The sequence below is a fragment of the Chelonia mydas genome, chromosome 5 (assembly GCF_015237465.2).
Source record: "Chelonia mydas isolate rCheMyd1 chromosome 5, rCheMyd1.pri.v2, whole genome shotgun sequence".
Classification (NCBI taxonomy): Eukaryota; Metazoa; Chordata; order Testudines; family Cheloniidae; genus Chelonia; species Chelonia mydas.
Window position 1 is genome coordinate 56,664,994 of NC_051245.2, and position 20,106 is coordinate 56,685,099.

General features: G+C 41.6%; 1 protein-coding gene across 1 annotated transcript in view; it reads left to right on the forward strand.

The window, feature by feature from the left end:
• LOC102932938 (adhesion G-protein coupled receptor V1) overlaps nucleotides 1-20,106 on the forward strand; it is a 331,043-nt gene that overhangs the window by 61,440 nt on the left and 249,497 nt on the right. Inside the window, exons 33-42 of the mRNA XM_037902481.2 lie at nucleotides 662-864; nucleotides 1,508-1,684; nucleotides 2,141-2,323; nucleotides 2,676-2,855; nucleotides 10,794-10,958; nucleotides 12,500-12,617; nucleotides 15,823-15,946; nucleotides 17,544-17,682; nucleotides 17,773-17,958; nucleotides 18,343-18,575. Coding sequence (XP_037758409.2) covers nucleotides 662-864; nucleotides 1,508-1,684; nucleotides 2,141-2,323; nucleotides 2,676-2,855; nucleotides 10,794-10,958; nucleotides 12,500-12,617; nucleotides 15,823-15,946; nucleotides 17,544-17,682; nucleotides 17,773-17,958; nucleotides 18,343-18,575 — 1,708 coding nt within the window. The remainder of the gene's footprint in view (nucleotides 1-661; nucleotides 865-1,507; nucleotides 1,685-2,140; nucleotides 2,324-2,675; nucleotides 2,856-10,793; nucleotides 10,959-12,499; nucleotides 12,618-15,822; nucleotides 15,947-17,543; nucleotides 17,683-17,772; nucleotides 17,959-18,342; nucleotides 18,576-20,106) is intronic.

Consider the following 20,106-nt stretch of genomic DNA (forward strand, 5'->3'; position numbering starts at 1 on the left):
ACCCACCCCTCCTGCCCTAGATACAGGACTTCCAGGCATACCCTAGGTGTTCTGCAATTTCTTGGACTGTGGTGAAAATCTAGTTTCCCAAAGGGGATCTGAGTCATCACCAATATGAGTGCATTTCCTTTTCTGGGGAATTTGAGATTTAGACATGCATGAATAAAGGGCAATCCCTGAGTATCACCACCAGAGTCACTGCCAAGAGGTCGTTTTCTATATCAGTATCAGTAGTGATTTCAGAATTATTTAAAACGCATGAAGGGCACTCAAAACAGGGCACTGGAGGGAGAAGGGAACTGACTGAGAATGTGTACATTAAAGTAAAGGTTTTGTATTGCAAAATTCAATTCTTATGTTTCTCAAAAAATTTTCCGCTCAGAATGCTACCTGCCCCTGCATTCTGTGCAGAGATTCAAATATCCCTTATGCGCTTTCAAACAGCTTGAGTTACTAAATTTTTAGGTATAGAGTGCACTGGTTGTGATGTTGAACATGAATTCATGCTCTAACATTCCATTGATTTCAGTGAGTGATTAACAGGATAATTCTAGCACAGTGAGATGAAGTGGAAAACCAGCAGGGAAAGGGTTAGAGCAATCATATGTTGATGGGTTTTTACCAGAGCTAATATAGATTACTTTCCCATTTCATCTTGCAGAGAATCCTACTATTGTTACTTTACAAATTCTTCGAGAACAAGGATTTGTTGGAGATATTGCAGTACAGTTGAGCGCCAAACCTAATTTTGCCCTTCAGCCTTTCAACCAAGCCACGGAGAATAAGGATTATGTGATAGAAAAAGAAACAATAATTATGGCAGAGAACACAATCACGACTTACGTTATAGTCACCATTTTGCCTGTGAGTAATTGAAAAGAAGACAAGTTTTTGTTATATTTTAAGGAAGATTATAGTGTAGGTTCTGTCCAGGGGCAAAAGGAAAAGTGTAACATTCTATAAGTATTGTAGGAGGAAAATTGGCTCATTAAATCTGTTTCAGCAGCGTCTGGACACTGGTAACTAGTTTGTGAGCAATCCAAATCCTTTGCTTTGTTTACTGTGAAATGAGTAATTTGGTTTTATGGAAACTTGTTTGTGGTGAATTTTAAACCCTCTCAGGAACATGTTGGGTTATAAATTTGGCACAACTTCAATCTGTGTAAAATAATGTATTTCACTTTTTGCCTTTTAACAGATTTATTGTTCAGATTTAAAAAACATCAATTGATTGGGGCCCCTAGACTTTATCATGACCAATAAAAATGTGTTTTTATAGGATGTTCAAAGTCCTTCAGGTCCTCCTAGTCAGCAGTGTTTTCAGAAATCCTTTCCCCCCTTTTCATAGGCGATGTGATGTGAGGCAGGGAATTAGTTATTTAATCTCAACTGCCGTGGTTTTACCTGGTTCTGCTCAGTCAGCAGCCAGTCAGTTTCCTCCTTTCATAATATCCATCTTATAACATGAACTTACAATTGGGGTGACGTTTTAAAAACATTTTCACAGGATAATGTTCCAGAATTACAGGAAGGATTTGTAGTCAATATTACTGATGTGCATCTGGTAGATTCTTCTCTTGCTGAAGGGCAGCCAAGTGTGAAGAGACTTGGGTTAGAAATAGCTGAGGTAACAATTGAAGAGAATGATGACCCCAGAGGAATATTTAGTTTCAATGTTATGAAGGTAAGACTGAATTTTAAACATTTACTATTGTATTCTAGCAGTAGGTTCTGTGTTTTCAGGCTGCATTTAAAAATAGTCTTAAAAGATTTCTAGCACTAAACATCAGTTACATTGACCAGATACTGGACAAGCAATTTCCATACAAAAGTTTTCTTGCTGTTAATGATACTTAGTTCATGAGAGCATTGGAATTGCTAAAATACTCGTGGGTTATTTTTACCCTAACTACATCAGATTAACAATTTGATCTTTCTATAATTATAATACTACTACTAATAATAATCAATATTGCTGTCTTGTTTTATAGATTATATATAAAGGGGCTAACTCATTACTTTAACGCATAGCCCCTCACTTTTGGCTACTTTTGAACATTTTGGTATCAGTCTTTTTGCAGGGAATGAGAAAAGAGAAACACATTTGCCTTGGCACTCAACATGTTTTCTGAATTTTCAGGATTTTAGTGGAGCAGTTGCTGGTTATGAGGTGCCTCCACCACAGAATATACTGAAGCTGCCAGTTGTTCGGAAGGCTGGGAGGTTTGGGTCAGTAAAACTATACTGGGAAGCCATGCCTGCCAGCGCTAGCGTGGAAGACTTTACGCCATCATTTGGAAACCTTACATTTGCAGATGGACAAGTATGATGTTGCTGAAAATATAAACATTTCTGAGTTAAGAAGTCTCAGGGTCTTTTGCATTTGTTTCCTTTAAAAGATATGAGTGTAAAGTCTCAGAGGACATTTCTGCTTACTATTTGTGGTCCAGATCCTGTGAACATGTACACAGGAACTTAACTTTAGGCACACACATAGTCAGTCCCATTGACTTTAATGGCACTACTCAGGTACTTAAAGGGAAATATGTTCATAAGTGTTTGCCACATTGGGGGTCTATGTCTTTACACCTCCACCAGTTTCATTCATAAAATAAAATAGACTGAATTCACTGTTGTATCCTGTATTGTTTTATTGGTTCTCGTTTTTTGTGCAGGCTGCAGGGGTGATAGAGATCACAATCATAGATGACACTGCAATAGAATTTTTAGAGCTGTTCAACGTCACTTTAATCAGGGTGACAGGTGGTGCCAGACTTGGGGATGACACTGTGGTGACTGTCACTATTCCACCAAATGACTCTCCTGTTGGCGTGTTTGGGTTCGAAGAAAAGAATGTAAGTGTGAGCAACATGGTGCAGTTTTAAGCATAAGCAGGAAGAATGTTATGTATCATCAACCACATAGTTTCTTAGAATCAATTATCAATGTGCAGATTTTCCTGAACGTAGCTTTCAGCAATGCAGACAGTTAAACATTTTATATTTGTACAAAATGTCATTTCTGCAGCCCAGCATCTCCCACAATTCTTGCTATCGGGGCTGCTCTGCTCACCCTTGCAACTCACAGAGGTGAATCAGTGTTTTGGCGCCACTGCTCTATTCACACCCCCTCTGCTTGTGCTTCTGGCCAGATTCTCTGCCTCCACAGCAGCACGCAGATGTTAGTTTCAGTGCTCCTTTCTGTCATCTGCCTAAAGGGGTATTTTTTGACTAATTCTGGGGCAGATGTGAGCAGTGTTCTCACTCCCTTACTCCGCCCACTGGGCCAGTTTTTAGTCGGCTGTTGGAATCCAGGTGAAGTCTCCTCTGCAGTGCCTCCCTGCTAGCTCCTCCACATCTTTTTAGGGATGGGAGAGCTGCCTAGAAAGCACTGAAAGAAATCCAAATGGAGCTCCATCTGTGAAACTGCCTTCCCGAGCTCAGCAGATGGTGAGTTGTACCAAGCCTGCATTCAGTCTTCCATTCCTAACTCTGTTAGGTACTGGGGCTATGAGTCGGACTGGCATGTGGGGTCTTCTACCCACCAGAACAGCCGCATCTCCAAAATGGAATATACAGACCTGGAAGCTCTGTGCAGAACAGGGAGAGGCTCCGGGATGAGGAGGACCTCAGTCAGCTGATTCGGGGGTAAGTCCTAAGAGGCCCCTGGCGAACAGAGAGGAGAGACTTGTAGAGGTCACAAGTCTTAAAATGGGTCTTGAGTGTCTTGGGGAAAAAACCAGGGGACAGCCCCCCTTCCCAATTCGGCCAGAGGGCTGTGGAAATGTTTCCCTTCCCTCTCCCTGCGGGAATGGGCCCCAGTAGGTGAGGACTCAGAAAGGGATCTCACAAGAGGTCTCCAGGCCTCTAGGAAAGCTAGCTGCAAAAGGCCTTACCAAAGCCACACTGGAGCTCATATGGTCTCTAAGTAAGCAAAAAAGTGAAAAAAATCAAAAAAGGGGAAGAAAAAGCCTAAAAGATGTAGGAGGTATGAATCCTGTGATGTCTTCTCCACCGAGGATGGTGAATTGTCAGGCTCTAACTCCGATCAGGACTGGGGAAAGTCTTAGCAAAGCTGTTTTCTCCCTGAGAAATTTGTGGCCATGTACAACAAGGTTGTATCCGCTCTTCAGATTCAACCCATACAGATCCCTGAGAGTAAGCCACAGAGCAAATTTCTCCCCTTGAAATCCTCCCTTGAAGCAGCGATTCCCTTACACTCCTCCTTTGAGGAAATAATCAGGGATGAATGGGGTAAGCCAGACCAAGGGCAAGTATATTGTGAAAAATCACCATAAAATTCTACGAGATCCAGGAACCAAAGGACCAGATTACCAAGATCCTGAAGACTGATGCTACCGTAGCATCCCTGGCGAGAGATATGGTTATTTCCTCCGAACACTATAGATAGAAACAATGGAGGCCACTCTCAAAAAAAACTTTGAAGTCTCTTCAGCCTTCCTCCAGGCATCTGTAGCAGATACTTGCTTTGCAAACTCTTCTCCCTCCTGGCTGGAAGATCTCAGAACCCTCAAGAGTAGAGATCACCCTGACTTTGGCTCCATTTTAAAGAAAGTTTCCCTAGCAACATCATCTGTTGCAGAGGCTTCAGTGGATGCTATGAGAGTCTCAACCAAAGCTAGGGCCTCCAGCTCAGTGACCAGATGCCACCTATGGCTCCATCACTGAAAGATGGATAACCACTCGAAATAGTGTGCTGTGTTCTGCCAATTTTATGGGAGCCTTGCTTTTGAGAGATAAGCTTAGACAGTCAGGTGGCAGACAATGCTACAAAATCTAAACAGTCCCTCCCAATGCCACATCCTGCCTCTAAGACAGAGTTCAGACTGGCCTTCAGACAAAGGCACTCCTTTCAGCCTTCATCCTTGCAGAAATGCCAGCAAAGGGACAGCAAGTTCTCCAAAACAAAGCTCTGGAACCGTGGCTCCCGAGAAAAGCCCAGTGTGAACTCTGTTAGCCTGTTTATGACACAGACCACCTATGTCTCTGCCTCTGCACTGAGCTGAAGTTAGGAGGAAGGATTTCCTGGAGGAATGGGTTGCATCAACCACGGACCAGTGGGTCAGTGAGATAGTGAGCCCAGGATACTCATTTGAGTTATGGGCTCCACCTCATGTGTTCTCTGTCCAATCCCACATCTTGAATGACCCCAATAAGCATGACCTAATCCAGAACGAGATATATCTCATCTCCTGGATACTGAAGTAATAGCGAATGTCCCTTCAGAAGAAAGTTTCTCAGGGTTCTACTGCATCTTCATTGTTCAGAAGCATACAGGGGAAATCTGTGCTATTCTACATCTCAAAAGGCTCAACAAGTGGATGAACAAAATGAAGTTCCAGATTGAGACCCTAATTTCTATGGCAGGGGTAGCCAACTTGAGCCTGAGAAGGAGCCAGAATTTACCAGTATATATTGCCAAAGAGACACAGTACTACTTCAGCAGCCCCCCATTAGCTCCCCTGCCCCGCTCCCAGCACCTCCCACCTACCAGCAGCCCCGCCAATCAGCACCTCCCCCGCAACTCCGGATCAGCTGTTTCGTGGCGTGCAGGAGGCTCTTTGGGGCGGGGGGGGGGGGAGCGAGGATACGGCAGGCTCAAGGGAGGGGGCGGGAAGGGATGGAGTGGGGGCAGGGCCTGCGGCAGAGCCAGGGGTTGAGCAGTGACCACCCCCGGCACATTGGAAAGTTGGCGCCTGTAGCTCCAGCCCAAGAGTCGGCGCCTCTACAAGGAGCCGCATGTTAACTTCTGAAGCGCCGCATGTGGCTCCGGAGCCACAGGTTCGCCACCCCTGCTCTATGGTGTCATCCCTGTCCCAGGGGGATTTTCTGACATCAGTGTATTTGGTGGATGCATACCTCCACATCCCGATCAGACCCTGCATCAGTAGATACCTAAGGTTTGCTTATGACAGGAAGCGTTATCAATACTGGGCACTCCCATTCAACTTGTCCTTGGCCCCATGGGGCTTTACAAAGATGGTGGTGGTAATCAGAGTCAGACTCCGATCACAGGTTATCCATCTGTATCTCTTCCTAGTTGACATCTCAGTCAGAGCTCCATCACCAGCAACAGCACACAGGGCTACGTCCCTGACATTGAATCTCCTGCAGGCACATGGCTTTATTATCAATATTAAGAAAAGCTCCTTGATTCCATCCACTAAAATAACTCACTTGGGAATGGACATAGACACTTTGATAGTAAGGATATAGCCTTCTATAGAAAGGTTCCAGAAGATTCAGGACCTCCTCGCATTGTTCTGGAACTGCAAGAGACCCACTATGGCACTAGGCCTTGAATTGCTAGGCCTCCTAGTATCATGCATAGAGATTGCTCCATGGGCACCATGATACATGAGGCACTTTCAAGGGGTCATTTTAAAGGTTTGGGACCACTCCCTGGGACGCATGAAGGATCAAGTGAAGGTTCTGGGGCATCAGGTGATCAATTGCTTAAAATGGTGGTCAGTCCAGGGCAATATCCACAAGATCCCCTGATTCTCACAACTGATGCCGGTCTGGAAGGCTGAGAAGCACACTTGGAGTCCCAAACAGCCCAAAGCAACCTGGAGGAAAGGACCCACAGCAGAAACCTCCCAGGATAGGAGCAGTCAAACTGGAGTGACTAAGGTTCCAGTCCATCCTAGAGGGAAGCCACATCCTGATTCAGTCAGACAACATGACCACAGTCACAAATAGGAACAACTAAGGGAGAACAAGAAGTCTAGCGCTACATGCAAAAGTGATGGAAATCATGAAGTGGGCAGAACTTTTTCTCCCTCACAACAGTTCTCATAAAGGGAAACCTGAATCAAAAAGTGGACTGGCTTAGCAGGTGGAAGGCGAACGACTTTGAGTGGTGCGTAAATCAGGAAGTCTTCACGTTAATCGTCCAGTCATTCAGACTGCCCTCAACTGATCTATTCACAAACCACATGGATGTGAAGAGACCAAAGTACTTCATCAGGAAAGTAGCCCCCAGATTCATGGGGACAGATGCCTATTGCAGAGATGGCCAGACGGCCTTCTCGTTGCATTTTCACCCTTCCTATTGTTAGCAAAGGTGGTCCAGAAAATAAAATCCGAGCGGGCAACTGTAATACTGGCAACCCCACACTGATTTTTGTATCTGATAGACCTGAAATTAGGAACACTACTACATCTCCCAACAAGACAGGGAATCCTCTCACAAGGTCCTTTTCTTCATCCAGACCTGAACTGGCTGCATCTAACAGCCTGGTTATTAAAAGGGGAAACGCTAGTTTTGTTGGGTTTGCCCTCCAAAGTCATCAGGACACTTCTTCCTTCTAGAATAGTATTGACTGTGAAAGCATACTCCTCTATCTGGACTAAATTCAGTGTCAGGTATCAGGAAGTGAATCCTAGAAATCCAGCATTTCCATCTATCTTCAAATTTCTTCAAGAAGGCTTTAACAAAGATCTCCAACCCAGCACCATTACACATCAGATATCTGTCCTTGGTAGCGTGACATTCACAAGATCTGCACACTCTCTGGCAGAGAATCCCCAGTAGCCAGATTCCTTAGGGCAGTCCAATTAGCCAACCCAGCAATCAGGCCTCTTTTTCCCAAATAAGACTTGCCACTTGTATTGACAGCCCTCACAAACCACCTCTTTGAACCACTGATACAGTGTCAACATTTTATTTGTTTATCAAAACTTGCTTCCTGATAGCCATCAGATCTGTTAGGTGAGTGTTGGAGCTGGTGCCACTTACTGTGTATTTTTCATGAGGGGCTCAGAACTCTGGAATCATTTATCCTGAAAGTAAACTGTTTCTTCCATGTTTAACAAAAGGTAGATCTCTTTTCATTTGGCCAAGGCCACAGCATCCCAGCAAGGAGAGGTGGCACACTTTAGATACTAGAAGGAACCTGAAAATTTGCCTCAAAAGTACAAAGCCCATGGGGAGATCAGATGCTCTTTGTGAATCTTTCCACCCAAAATACCAAAGATTCAGAGCTTCCAAGTCCTCCATTGCTAGGTGGATTAAACTATGCAGCATGGAAGTGTAGAAGGCATTAGAGAGTTTAGTTCCGGAAGGGACTCAGGGCGTACTCCACACAATCCCTGGTGACCTTGTGGGAAGAAAGAACTAATGCACCCACAGCGGAAATTTGTAAGGTGGTCACCTGGTCAACTGCTACCACCTTTATTAAGCACTACAAGGTGGATTTCCTGTCCTCTGTAGAGGTGTCATTTGGCAGAAAGGTGGTGGAGGTGGTAGTCCAGAAATGATTTTTGCCGTCTGAGAAAATGTTATAAGCAAGAAGGCATACCGCTTTTCCTTTTCTTTTGACCTTCTCTATAACCCTTTGTACATCTGTTCACTACTCACTACTTCCCAGATGTCAAGAACTGTGGGAGACACTAGGCTGAAGAACGGAAAATTTCATATTGATAATTTCCTTTCCACTAGCCATGTCTCCCACAATTCTATCCACCCTAAATGGCTCAAGAGAGAAAAGGCCAGATGCTGAGTGGGATCTATACCATGCGACTGTATTTTTCCAGTTGCGATCCCCTGTACATAGTTGGTCAGTTACCTTTGAAGTATTTGTTACTAATATTGTTATACAAATTTGTACAGCTTTGGAATAATTTTTTTGGCCACAAGTGGGAGCAGATGGAGTGTGGCCAGAGTAGTGGCACCAAAATTTTGATCTACCTTCATGAGCTGCAAGAGTGAGCAGAGCAGTCTAGATGTAAAGAATTGTAGGAGATGCTGCTAACAGAAAGGAAATTCTCGGTAAGAAATTTTCCATTCTTGCATTTGGTCATTAAGAGACATGATGTTTTTTCTTCTCCCCAATTGCTGAGTACAGTTTCATAAGCAGCAGACAGGCCTTAAGAAACATTTGGAATTTTGATTATTTTTTAACGGGGAGAGAAGGTGTTTTTGGAAGGGAGGTGAAAGGTAGCAGTTAATGAACAGAGGAGGAATTGTGAAAAAAATAATTAAATAGCCTACGAGAGAGATTGTGTTGGATACATGTGAACTCCAATGTAAAAAAAAAAAAAAAAAGCTGGCTTCCCTCCTGATTCAGGAAGAGAGAGAATCTATTGGCTTTTCAGTCTAGTTGAGTTTACGTCCAGTTTTGTCACATTATTCCCACCTAATGATTGTGTGTGCATATATGTCGAGCAAAGATCTCAGGAGCAAAGTTAACAGGTACTGTGATTTAAACTGCAGAGGGAGTTTTCACAAATACCTTGGTCTGTCTTATTATGCTATAATTTGGTTATTGTATTTAGTAGTCACAATTTTTTTTTAAATCACTGATCTCCCTTTTCCAGTAGGATTCTGGTTAGGAAGACCAGGGCTTGGTACCTGTGCTAGGCCTGCTTGTGAGAGCTCAGTGCTGAGTTGCCATGTTTTCCTAAGCCCCTTGTCTCAACTACTTCACACACAGATTGCAGACAGTAGCTGCAGCCTCTGTGAAGTGGGCTCTCACAACATGGGTAGGTCCTCCCAGTACTGACGCTCCTGGTCCTGGGGCATGCTCAGAACCTTTGAAAATCAAGCCTCTTTTTTTTAATGAGCTTAAATGTGGATTTGGGAGCTTAGTTTTAGGCATTCAGGTTTGAAATATTGGCCTTATTGTATAAGGCAACAGTCAAGCTTGCCTCTATGGAAGGGAGAGAAAAGAACGTAAGAGAAGAGGGAGGAAAAGAGGGGTGTACCTCTTCCGTATTGAAATCCATTATAAACTATCCATTGACTTCAATGGCAGCAAGACTCGGCCTGGCAGGAGGGCAATAAATAAAGGATTTGAAATGTTTTCCCCATCCTCTCCACAATGCAAAATCCCCCTAAAATCAACACTTTCCTTTTCAGTTCTTTCGCAGCCCTGTGTTCTTCGATTTTTTATCTATTTTTTCCCTCTGCACTAACTGCTGACAGTTTGGGGCTTCCTCTTGAAGTCATAAGAAGATAAGGGTGACATCTTTGTTTCTGGCCAATAGCTTGAAATTTAAGTACAGACACCAATCAGAACAACTAGATTATAGTAGCCAATTGGAGTAGAGAAATTTATACAGTCACAGTGCATTTATTGAAAAATAACGATATAGAGATTATGTAAATCTTTGTACTCTGTAATAATGGCTGTCAAGAAATCAGTCAGATTCCCCTAAATTACGGTTATTGAGAAATAACAGTATAGTGGTCATGCTGATCAGACACTGAAAACAAATAAACATGCCAGGAACTGAATACATGGGGGTGGAAAATGTACAGTTATGAGTTATTGCCTTTATATTGTTCCTGTCCTATGAATGACTGAATCTATTCCATTTCAGTATTATAATAATTCCAGAGATTTCATGTGAGTTGCCTGAGTATCTGTTGAATATATTAATGATATATTGCAACAATGTTTTTCATAGAAATCAAAGATAAAAAAGGCCTGTAAATTTATCTAATCCTTTCTTTTTCTCATGTTTGATTGTTCTCTACTGTATATTTTCCAGTGCTGTGTCCACTGGTGACTCATATGTAATTGCGTTGTATCATAGTGGATACAGAAATAACTGTTAATCTTTGCTAACAGAATTTAACAGTGCATGTCTGCATTAACTTCTGTTGATTTTTTGGTCTGGTGTCTTGGAGACACAGTTGAGAATAATATAATTTTAGATGTCATTGATAGCAATATTTATAATTTTTCCAAGGCAGTGGTTATAAAAACATAACATGTGAATGTTTTTTCTTAGCTCTTCCCTAACTCCTCCTCCTCCTCTTTTCAGGTGACAGTTAAGGAGCCCCAGTCACCTGGAGACTCTGCTGCAACTGTGTTGCTGACTGTGAGTCGGAGTCAAGGAGGACGGGGGGCAGTCCGAATGATATGGATTTTGGAGGAGGCAGCTAGATATGATCTCACTCCTCTGAATGGAACTCTTTACTTTAATGAGGTACTCCCAGAATTTCAACATCCCATTTGCTTCCCTTACATTTGCTTACGTTTTCTTCTTTCTGATATGTAGTTATATACTTGTACATTACAGACTTGTACACAGTCGTAGTCTGTTACAACACAATAAAAAAATATCTGGTAGTTTTGACAACATGCCACATGCTTTCCAAACAGAAAAGAAGGGATGGCCCATTCCCTGGAGGACCTTGGTATAGGGTAAGTTACCCAGGGAATGTGGCATTTTAAAATGTTATAAATTGTCTTTTTAAAAAGAATAAAAATTTTATAGAAATGTAATAATGACCATGGAGAACAGTTATTCCATTGCATTAGCTGACAGTCTAAACAGACATGCAACTTGCCAGGTCTGGGAAGAGATAAAACATAAATTCAGGACGTATTCTTTTTAAAAGAACAGTGATTACCATGTGACCCTCAAACTAGCTAGTGTTAGTTGGCTAAGCTGTAGGCTTCATGGCAGAAGAGGGTCTTGAGGTAGGATTTAAAAGTTTAAGTATTGTGAAGCTATTGTTGTTGACATTAATGGATTAATTTCTGTTACAAATTATACACTGTGCTGAGCCAAAACATCCATTTAACAGAATGAATTCTGTTTTACTGTCTTCTGGTGCATTGCTACTTTATACTGATTGCAGCATGTATTATATTTATCATCCAGATATATTGCCACTGGAAACTTTAAGGAATAATGTCTCTTAGTGGTTTTGAAGATATACAACCAACTTTCACTTTCAGGTTTGCCAACTGTTTAATGTTCATGTAAAGAAAGTTTGCTGAGGCTGTAGCCAGCACCAGCAGCTGCTGAGAATTCTAACAAACTGGAATACAGCTCCTTTCTGGGCAGACTGTTATCAAGAAAAACACTTGGGGATATTCCACTAGCCTAGAGTGCTGGTCATGAAACAGAATTTCTCTCCGGTTTTGGTTTGGGTTTTGGAGGCCAAAATCTTGGAATTCTTAGTGAAACCTAAATACTGCAAAATGTCATTGTGGAAAAATTGCAGCAAGAACATTTTGGTGTTTCTGATATGAAACATAATCTCTAGCTCCACAGCAGCCCACCTGGTGGTCTCTCAGGATTGGGCTGCCCAGAGAGCCAGTCAGCTTGGGGAGCTGAGGAGGCAGCCGCCTGTGGGGGAGACAGCTTGCCTGTGCATGAGGGGAGGCAGTCTGGGGTGCTGGACAGCAGGTGGGCTGTAGGGGAGCCAGAGAACCAGACATCCTGGCAGCCTACCAGGTTGGCTGCAGGGGAGTTGAGGATCCTGGAGAACTAGGCAGGCTTACAGGAAGCCAGGTGAGATAGCAAGGCTGCCTGGTTTCCATAGAAAGTTTAATCAGAATCGACATGCTTCTGCAGAACTTGTCAATTCTGTCGAATGTGCCAAGTGCTGTACTCTCTTAACCCACATTGACTTCAGTAGAAATTAAGACCTTCAGATCCTTGCATCATCAGGCACTTTGCTTGATCTCACCTGAAAAATATCAGCCTAACTCATTTTCCTTCTCTTTCTGATTCAGACTGAATCCCAGAAGACAGTTGTTTTACGAGCGATACAAGATGGCCTACTGGAGGGGAATGAAATGTATACCATTCAGCTGGTGTCTACTGATAATGCAGAGATATCCCCAATAAACGGTAAGGAAATAATTTGCTATTTCATCATATGAGGCAGCTTCCAATTATAATTCCAGAAGGCCTTTTTATGCTAGATTTTTGTTTTGAAATATCGGTTTTGTATGAATGTGTATAGCTAGCTAATCACATTTTGAAATTCTCAGTCCTCCTTAAATTGTTTTACTAACTAGCTGTTGATTTACTGAACAAAAATCATTAGGGGACATTTTTGAGATCATAGTTTTTCACCCAAATTAATTGTGGGCATATAAAAATTGTGACTATATAAAATAATTAGGTGTTAAAAGTGCCTAAGGAACTGGAAATTGAAAATCAAAAATTGAAAATGTTAGGAAGTGCAAGGTAAAGGCATATAAGTTCTATAAGCCAAATACTCTCCACAGTGAGCTCCTAATGAAGGCTATAGCTTTCTGTCTATTTAAGGGCAGAATTTTGTCCTAAATTCTGATTTATAATTCACAGTTGTGTCAATTTCTAAATGTGTGATGTAGACAACTCATTTTAAATATAGCATTTTCCCCCGGTACTCAGTTACATGTAATGGAATCTTGCAATTTTCTAACTCATCCTGTGCCTTCGGAAAGTCACTTAAGCTGCTTGGTTGAAATCTTGGCCCCATTCAAGCTAATGGCAAAACTTCCATTGATTTCACTGTGGCTAGTATTTCATGCTTTGGGTTTGATTCTGATCCCAGCTACAATGTTCCCTCTAATTTTTTCCGTTCATGTGTGGAATGAATTTTGTTATGTGTAACAATATTGAGGTATTCTGCGGATGTGCGCCACCAATAGAAACAAAAAACCTAGATATAAATCACCCTCACATATTATATAGTATAGTTTAACCCAAAGATTTTTTTTCATTAATGGTAAGGCAGCAATTTAAACAAGGGCCAAAATCTGTGCTCGTCACTTGAGCAGAAAGCCCATGGGAGTTTTTCTTAACTAATGATGGCAGAATTTGGCCCTAAAGGTGAATACTTTAAAAAATCTACAATCAGCAGCATATTTAAACATGGATTGTCACCTTCAAGTTCAACAAATTTAAAAATTCCCTCGACATGCTGTCTGGAAACATCAAATGTTCAATCTGTCATTTTGAAATCAAAACATCTGGAGCATAATTGTGCAGGGAAGTATTTGTACACAGTATTCTTTTCACGTGAAATCTGCAAACAAAATCTAAATCTTTATGTACGAGCTTCATAACTGAGACCTGCTAGCAATGCAAGCAATGTGAAAATTAGAATCCCTATTAATCTTCTTTAAAGTGAGTTACACACACACACAGAGCATACTTTTGAAAGGAAATTACTCCAATCCTAACAGCAGTACATACACCGTTAGTGTAATAGTACATTTCTATTCAAAAAGAGAAAATTACCTGATTCTAACATAGTGGATTGTGAAACTACATGGAGTTTATAGAAATGCAGTATTGATTCTTACATTATCTCACTGGGTTGCTATTTCTACATATTGAACTGTTGGTCAACATTTGCCAACTTATTCAGCACATCAAAGTTCATGGGAGTTTTTGCAACAGGAGCAGGAGTTAGCATACAAATAGACCCAAATAGATTAATACCAAACCCCTTTATTTAGGAAGTTTTGAGCAAAGTTTAAAGATTCAAAATCAAACAACATACGTACCAACAAAGATCAGGCGTCACCTGCAAAAATTCATAAGAAACCACTTTCTTTGGATATGCAAGTTGTTTATCTAGACTCTTGAAGATAGTCTACAGGAAGTCCTTAATTAGTTTCCAAGTGGAAACTTGCATCTATACAGCAAAGGACATCTTCCGTTTCTTTTTTTCTTTTAATTCTTCATCTTTTAAAAAAAACTAAACAAATTATATGATTTTAAAAAGCACAAACTTGTGCCACTAAAATCTACACAGAAAATAACTGCTGTTTTTTTTGGAAAGCAACAGTTGATTAATCATTTCCTTTTTAGACTACGTTTCAGCCGAACTCCTGATAGAGTGGATTGATAGATTTATAGCAACATTTTTTTTAAAAGTACTTGATGACAACAGGGATGTCTCTCGAAGGAATTGCATGAGCTTTAAAAAATAAAAGGAAGAAAGAAAAAGAAAGAAAGACAGAAAGAAGGTAGAGGGAGAAATGCAGTGTGCAGAGTTGAAGTGCAATTAACATTGTGCTTTAAAAAAAATCATATCTAGCTATTTCAGCGCCCTCCATCCACTTCTGCAGAGTGAGAACAGCATCAGTAGCCCAGAATCAGACCCATGCCCTTATGCCCAGAGAAGTCACCCACTCTTTCCCCAGCCTCAATACCCCTGAGCCCAGGTTTCCCAGGTTGGGTTCCCTCCTGTGTGCCAATCACACACCTGCCCGGTGTGTTGCTGCAGACCCAGAAGTTGCTGGTGCTACTCACTTGGGGTTGCAGCTGCACTAAGCACAGCCTGGGCAGCTCAGCCGCTTGTCTCCCGGTCCCTTTGTTACCTCCCTGAACTCCTGGCTGCTAGCAGCCATTCACAAGCCTCTGCTCTCATTGGTTCCTTCCCAGTGAGGAGCGGGAGGCCCAGGAGAGAAGCACGGCCTGGGGGAGGAGGATGGGGAGGGTGTTGTGCAAAAATCAGACTGCAGAGTACTCTGCTCTGGCCCTGCGAGTCCTGGGGTGGGGCGGGGATGAGGTGCCCCCACCACTGCCCCTCTCCACGAGCTTGGGTGGCTGGGGCTCCCTGCTGCTCGGTTCCCCTCCAGCTGCCTGGCTGCCTCAGCCCCCACTCCACGCTGCCCCCTCCGCTGTTCTCCAGCCCCGGCCCCTCCTGGGTGCTGCCCTCCTGCCATCGCTGAGGATGTGTGCACCTGTGCAGCTGTAATAATCAAATGTGCAGCACTTGATGGAGTGCTGCTCGGCCGTGCAGGTGCGCAGCTTAGAGGGAACACTGGTAGTGGAGGTATACCTGTATAGAACCAGTGGAAGGGGAGATCAGAATCAGGCCACCTGAATCAGATTTCCCATTTGCAAAATAAAGATAAAACAGCATTTTGCTAGCATGGTGTTTTACATATTAGTTAATAAAGTATTTATAAAGTGTTTAAAAGGGCTAAGTATTATGTGCAAGTTATTTTAATTAATATTTCTGCTCTTGCTATAATCTTGTGTACTAACTTGAGTGTACTAAAAATGTTATTAATTTATTATCATAAAATCTTTCTTCCTCTCTTCGTAGGTCTGGCAACCATCATTATTCTGGGGGATCAGGGAGCTTCTGGGGTGGTTGGGATAGCTCCATCTTCCAACCATATTCTCATTGGGGAACCCTCAGGAAAGTATAACGGAACTGCTTTTATTAGGTAGGTGCATCATTGATTTCTCTGCTCATATTTTGAGTACACATTTCCTTTTAGTACAAAAAGGGTGGGCAACAATTGCCTGACTTCCGTTGGTGCTGCTCATCCATATTTCCCACAGAAGTCTGTGGGAGTTGCTGGTGTTCCCCACTTCTGAAAATCAGGTCAATAACCGTTTATTTTCAAAGGAATTGCAAAACATACGTCAGTCTGAAATGATATCAACTCCTGGCGCTCAGGAGGGTCTTTCAGGAATGCATGTGATGAAATGCATTAAAAGGAAGAGGTTTTTATGGCAATCAAAGCCCCTGCAAAGTTCTCAGGGACTGGAAGAAATCCACTTCACAATTGTGCCTTAGTTTTTGGCTGTGTCTACAGGTGTGTAAAGCGACAGAGTGACCTGGGTTTTGAGTTGAAGCAAAGCATAATGATTTCATTGAATTTTATAACTAAGCACCAGAACACAGAATGCCAAATTCTGACCATTCCAGTGTGGGTGTTCTGGTAGTGGGAAAGGCACAGCTGTCATTGCCCCCTCCTTCTAGAACACTTTTCTGAGGAAAGAGTATTTTGCTGCAACCCTCAAAGAACAAGCTAGTGCTGCCTGTAGCATTGGCAGTCCCACCAGAGAGGTTGTGTGTGGACAAAACCAGCATCTTGCCCTGCCCTGCAGTTTGCCAGGTTGACTGTAGTGGGAGAAGTGCTATCTCCAGGTTTTTAAAGGAGCAGTAAGTAACTTAACTCTCTGTATCAGAGGGGTAGCCGTGTTAGTCTGGATCTGTAAAAGCGGCAAAGAGTCCTGTGGCACCTTATAGACTAACAGACATATTGGAGCATAAGCTTTCGTGGGTGAATACCCACTTCGTCGGATGCATTCCAAAAAAGTGGGTATTCACCCACGAAAGCTTATGCTTCAATACATCTGTTAGTCTATAAGGTGCCAGAGGACTCTTTGCCGCTTTAACTCTCTGTAGAGTCTTTCTGGAGGCTTTAATCCATTACAAAGGCAAAATTCCTACAGATTGCTCCCATTCTTTTTCCCTTCCGTTGTGCATCTCAGCTTCCTAAAAGGCACAGCTGAACCCAGAGAACTCAATTTTCAGCCCTGGCTCTGCCTGCTTTGTGCTACTGCAAAGCAGGTAAAGAGATATCATAGAATATCAGGGTTGGAAGGGACCTCAGGAGGTCATCTAGTCCAACCCCCTGCTCAAAGCAGGACCAATCCCCAATTTTTGCCCCAGATCCCTAAATGGTCCTCTCAAGGATTAAACTCACAACCCTGGGTTTAGCAGGCTAAGGCTCAAATCATTGAGCTATCGCTCCTCCTCTAGAGAGGCAGCCAGTGATCCCCTCCCAACATCAGGGAACCTGAGTATATGCAATACTGCAAATACTACAATACCGTTACCTACTTGCAGAGATAACATTGTCAGAATTGTAATGGTGACCTGCTATATTAAATTCAAGCTTCAGTGAGGCTGATAATGTTTGGCTGAGTCACAGATTCATAAAACCTAGGCAGAGTACCAGCCATCTCTTGCACAGATAAAATAAAACATGTATAGGAAACACAACAATATGTATATGTTCTTACTTACAGCCTAGTACGTGGCCCAGGGATTTTTGGGGAGGTCACTGTGTACTGGAATATAACTCCCCCTCTACAGAAGGAATTTGCTGAGGTATCAGGGACCTTGACAATGCGAGATAGGCAGTCTGCAGCTGTTATACTAATACAGGTGAGAGAGATCTATAGCATTGGTTATTCCGGTACTCTTTCTGTTAGTAGTTAATGGTAGAGCTCAGCTTTATTTGTTTGTTTTCTGTAGGCTATAGATGATAACCTTCCTGAAGAGAAGAGTTGCTACCAGTTTCATCTATCTAGAGTCAGTGATGGAGGAGTCATAAATGAGTCTACTAGCATAGCAAATATCACCATGGTTGCTAGTGACTTCCCCTATGGGCAATTTGCATTTTCACAGGAAACTCTTCAGACAACAGAAGAAGAAAAATCGGTATTGAGTTAAAAGATTAAAATCCTTAAAAATGGAGGAATTAATCTGAAATGTGAATTTTTAATGCTTTTGGTAGCTGTCGTTATCTATGTACAATGGATGGCAATTTTCTAAAAATAAATAGCTGAGACTTTATTTCTGCATGTGTGCAATACAGTGTAATGTGTGATTCTGTGTGGTGGGCTTTGAGAGATATGTGAAGTGGCTGGCCTCTTCTGAGTTGTGTGATTAATTCAATTTCTGTATTTAATCTATATTTAATTTATTAAATGGTTTTATTTAGTAAAACTAATTGATGTGATGTCTGTAGAATAGTGTTCTTAGAAGCATATATAACACAAAATAAAGGCAAAAAGTTAAAACTAAGCTTTTTGTCTCCCTCAGGTTAACATCACTATTGTCCGTTCCAGTGGGTATTATGGTCGAGTGCAACTCTGCTATTGGACATTAAATGGGACTGCAGAGGAGAGCATGGATTTCACTTCCTCGTCAGGGGAGCTTATGTTTGAGCCAGATGAGACTACTCAAAGGATTTCAGTTGAAATCCATGATGATGACCTTCCTGAAGGTCCTGAAGAATTTTCAGTAACAATTACCAAAGTAGAGCTCCAGGGAAGGTAAAGATATATTTCACTGCAGAGGAAAAGATTAGTTACAGGCCCAAAAGTGAACTATGTATATAGAATCTTATCTCACTGCAGTAAAGTCCCTGATTCTTACTCTGATTTAGTAGCTTATTTTCTAACAGTGTAATAATAAAGATTTGGATCAAATATAAATAGAGGGACACCCTCATTTTTCCAACATTTATTACATTAATAAATTACTGATTAATGATTAAAGTGAGGACTCAGTAGGTATCACAGAAATTTAATAGCTATTTATTTTTGGATATTCCAGAGAGGTGCAGAAGAAAATGGTGTAGAGATTTACATAGTGAGGAAAATGGAATATCCAGTTCGAAGGTGAAATGTGCTTATTCAGTTGGGGTTAAGTTTATAGAATGGGTGATAAATGCTGCAGATCTCTGAAGAGGCAAGAAATAATTTAATCTAATATACTGAAAGGGAGAAAATAGTTTGTAAACTACAAAATTGTAACTTTTGTTACAATACTTGGGGAAGTATGAACATCTCTAATATAATATGAGGATATTTTTGAGGAAATGGCAAAAAAGAGATATCTTTTTAATCTTAGCAGAAATAGTCCATCATTTCTTTACTGTTGATTGAAAAAGTATAAATAAATTAGATACAATCCTGCCTAGAACTAAGAACCAAAGATTGTTTCATCCCAATCTAGAAATCTACTTTCAGTATGTTATATTACTATATAGGAACCTCAGACTAAAGCTTATGAAATTAACTATTTTATAATTTATAAGCTTTTTACAACAAAACGATACACTCAAAGATTTGGACCTTCAACGCTCCTCTCCCGGCTGACAAAATGATACAATGGTGAAGTCCAAGACTAAAGTAAATACAACCCACACCTCCATCAAACTTCATTAAGTGTCCTTGTGCTACTTGGGTCCTCCCTTATCTTTTGAAAGCACCCAGATCTCTAATGGACTAATGGGATGTCTTGTTGTTGAATGACTGATTGCATTAAAATTCCCATGAGCCATCATGACTGTCTGAAAACTTAGTCTATTTCCTGTAAATAAGTAAAATGTAGTATATTTGATATAGTGCCCTAAGTATGACCCTGGGAAGGAGCAAGTTTAATTTTTGAATAGTTTTCATAATTTCTTTAGCTCTGAGTTTCCAAGGCTCAGTCCTCAGAGCCTTTCTTCTAGTTGGGGAAAAGTTTGCTGATGGAAATGTAAAATATTTGCCTGTGAAGAATGCTTTCTCTGTGAGCAAATCCCACAAATTCATCACTCCTTGCAAATCCTGCAGTAACTGATATTTTTTCCATACAGCTTTACCCTCCAACCTCTGATTTAAATTTGGCCTCTGTCACTTAGTGCATACTTGCCAACTGTACTGAATTTCTTGGCATAGAACTAAATTTTGTCTTGTCAATACTCTGTAACTTTGACATTGTACAATTTTCATCATATTCTTCTGCAGGAAATTTGCTGATCCTTTCTACTACTGGTGTCCATACTGGGCATGCTAATCTTAGGCCCTGATCCCAAAA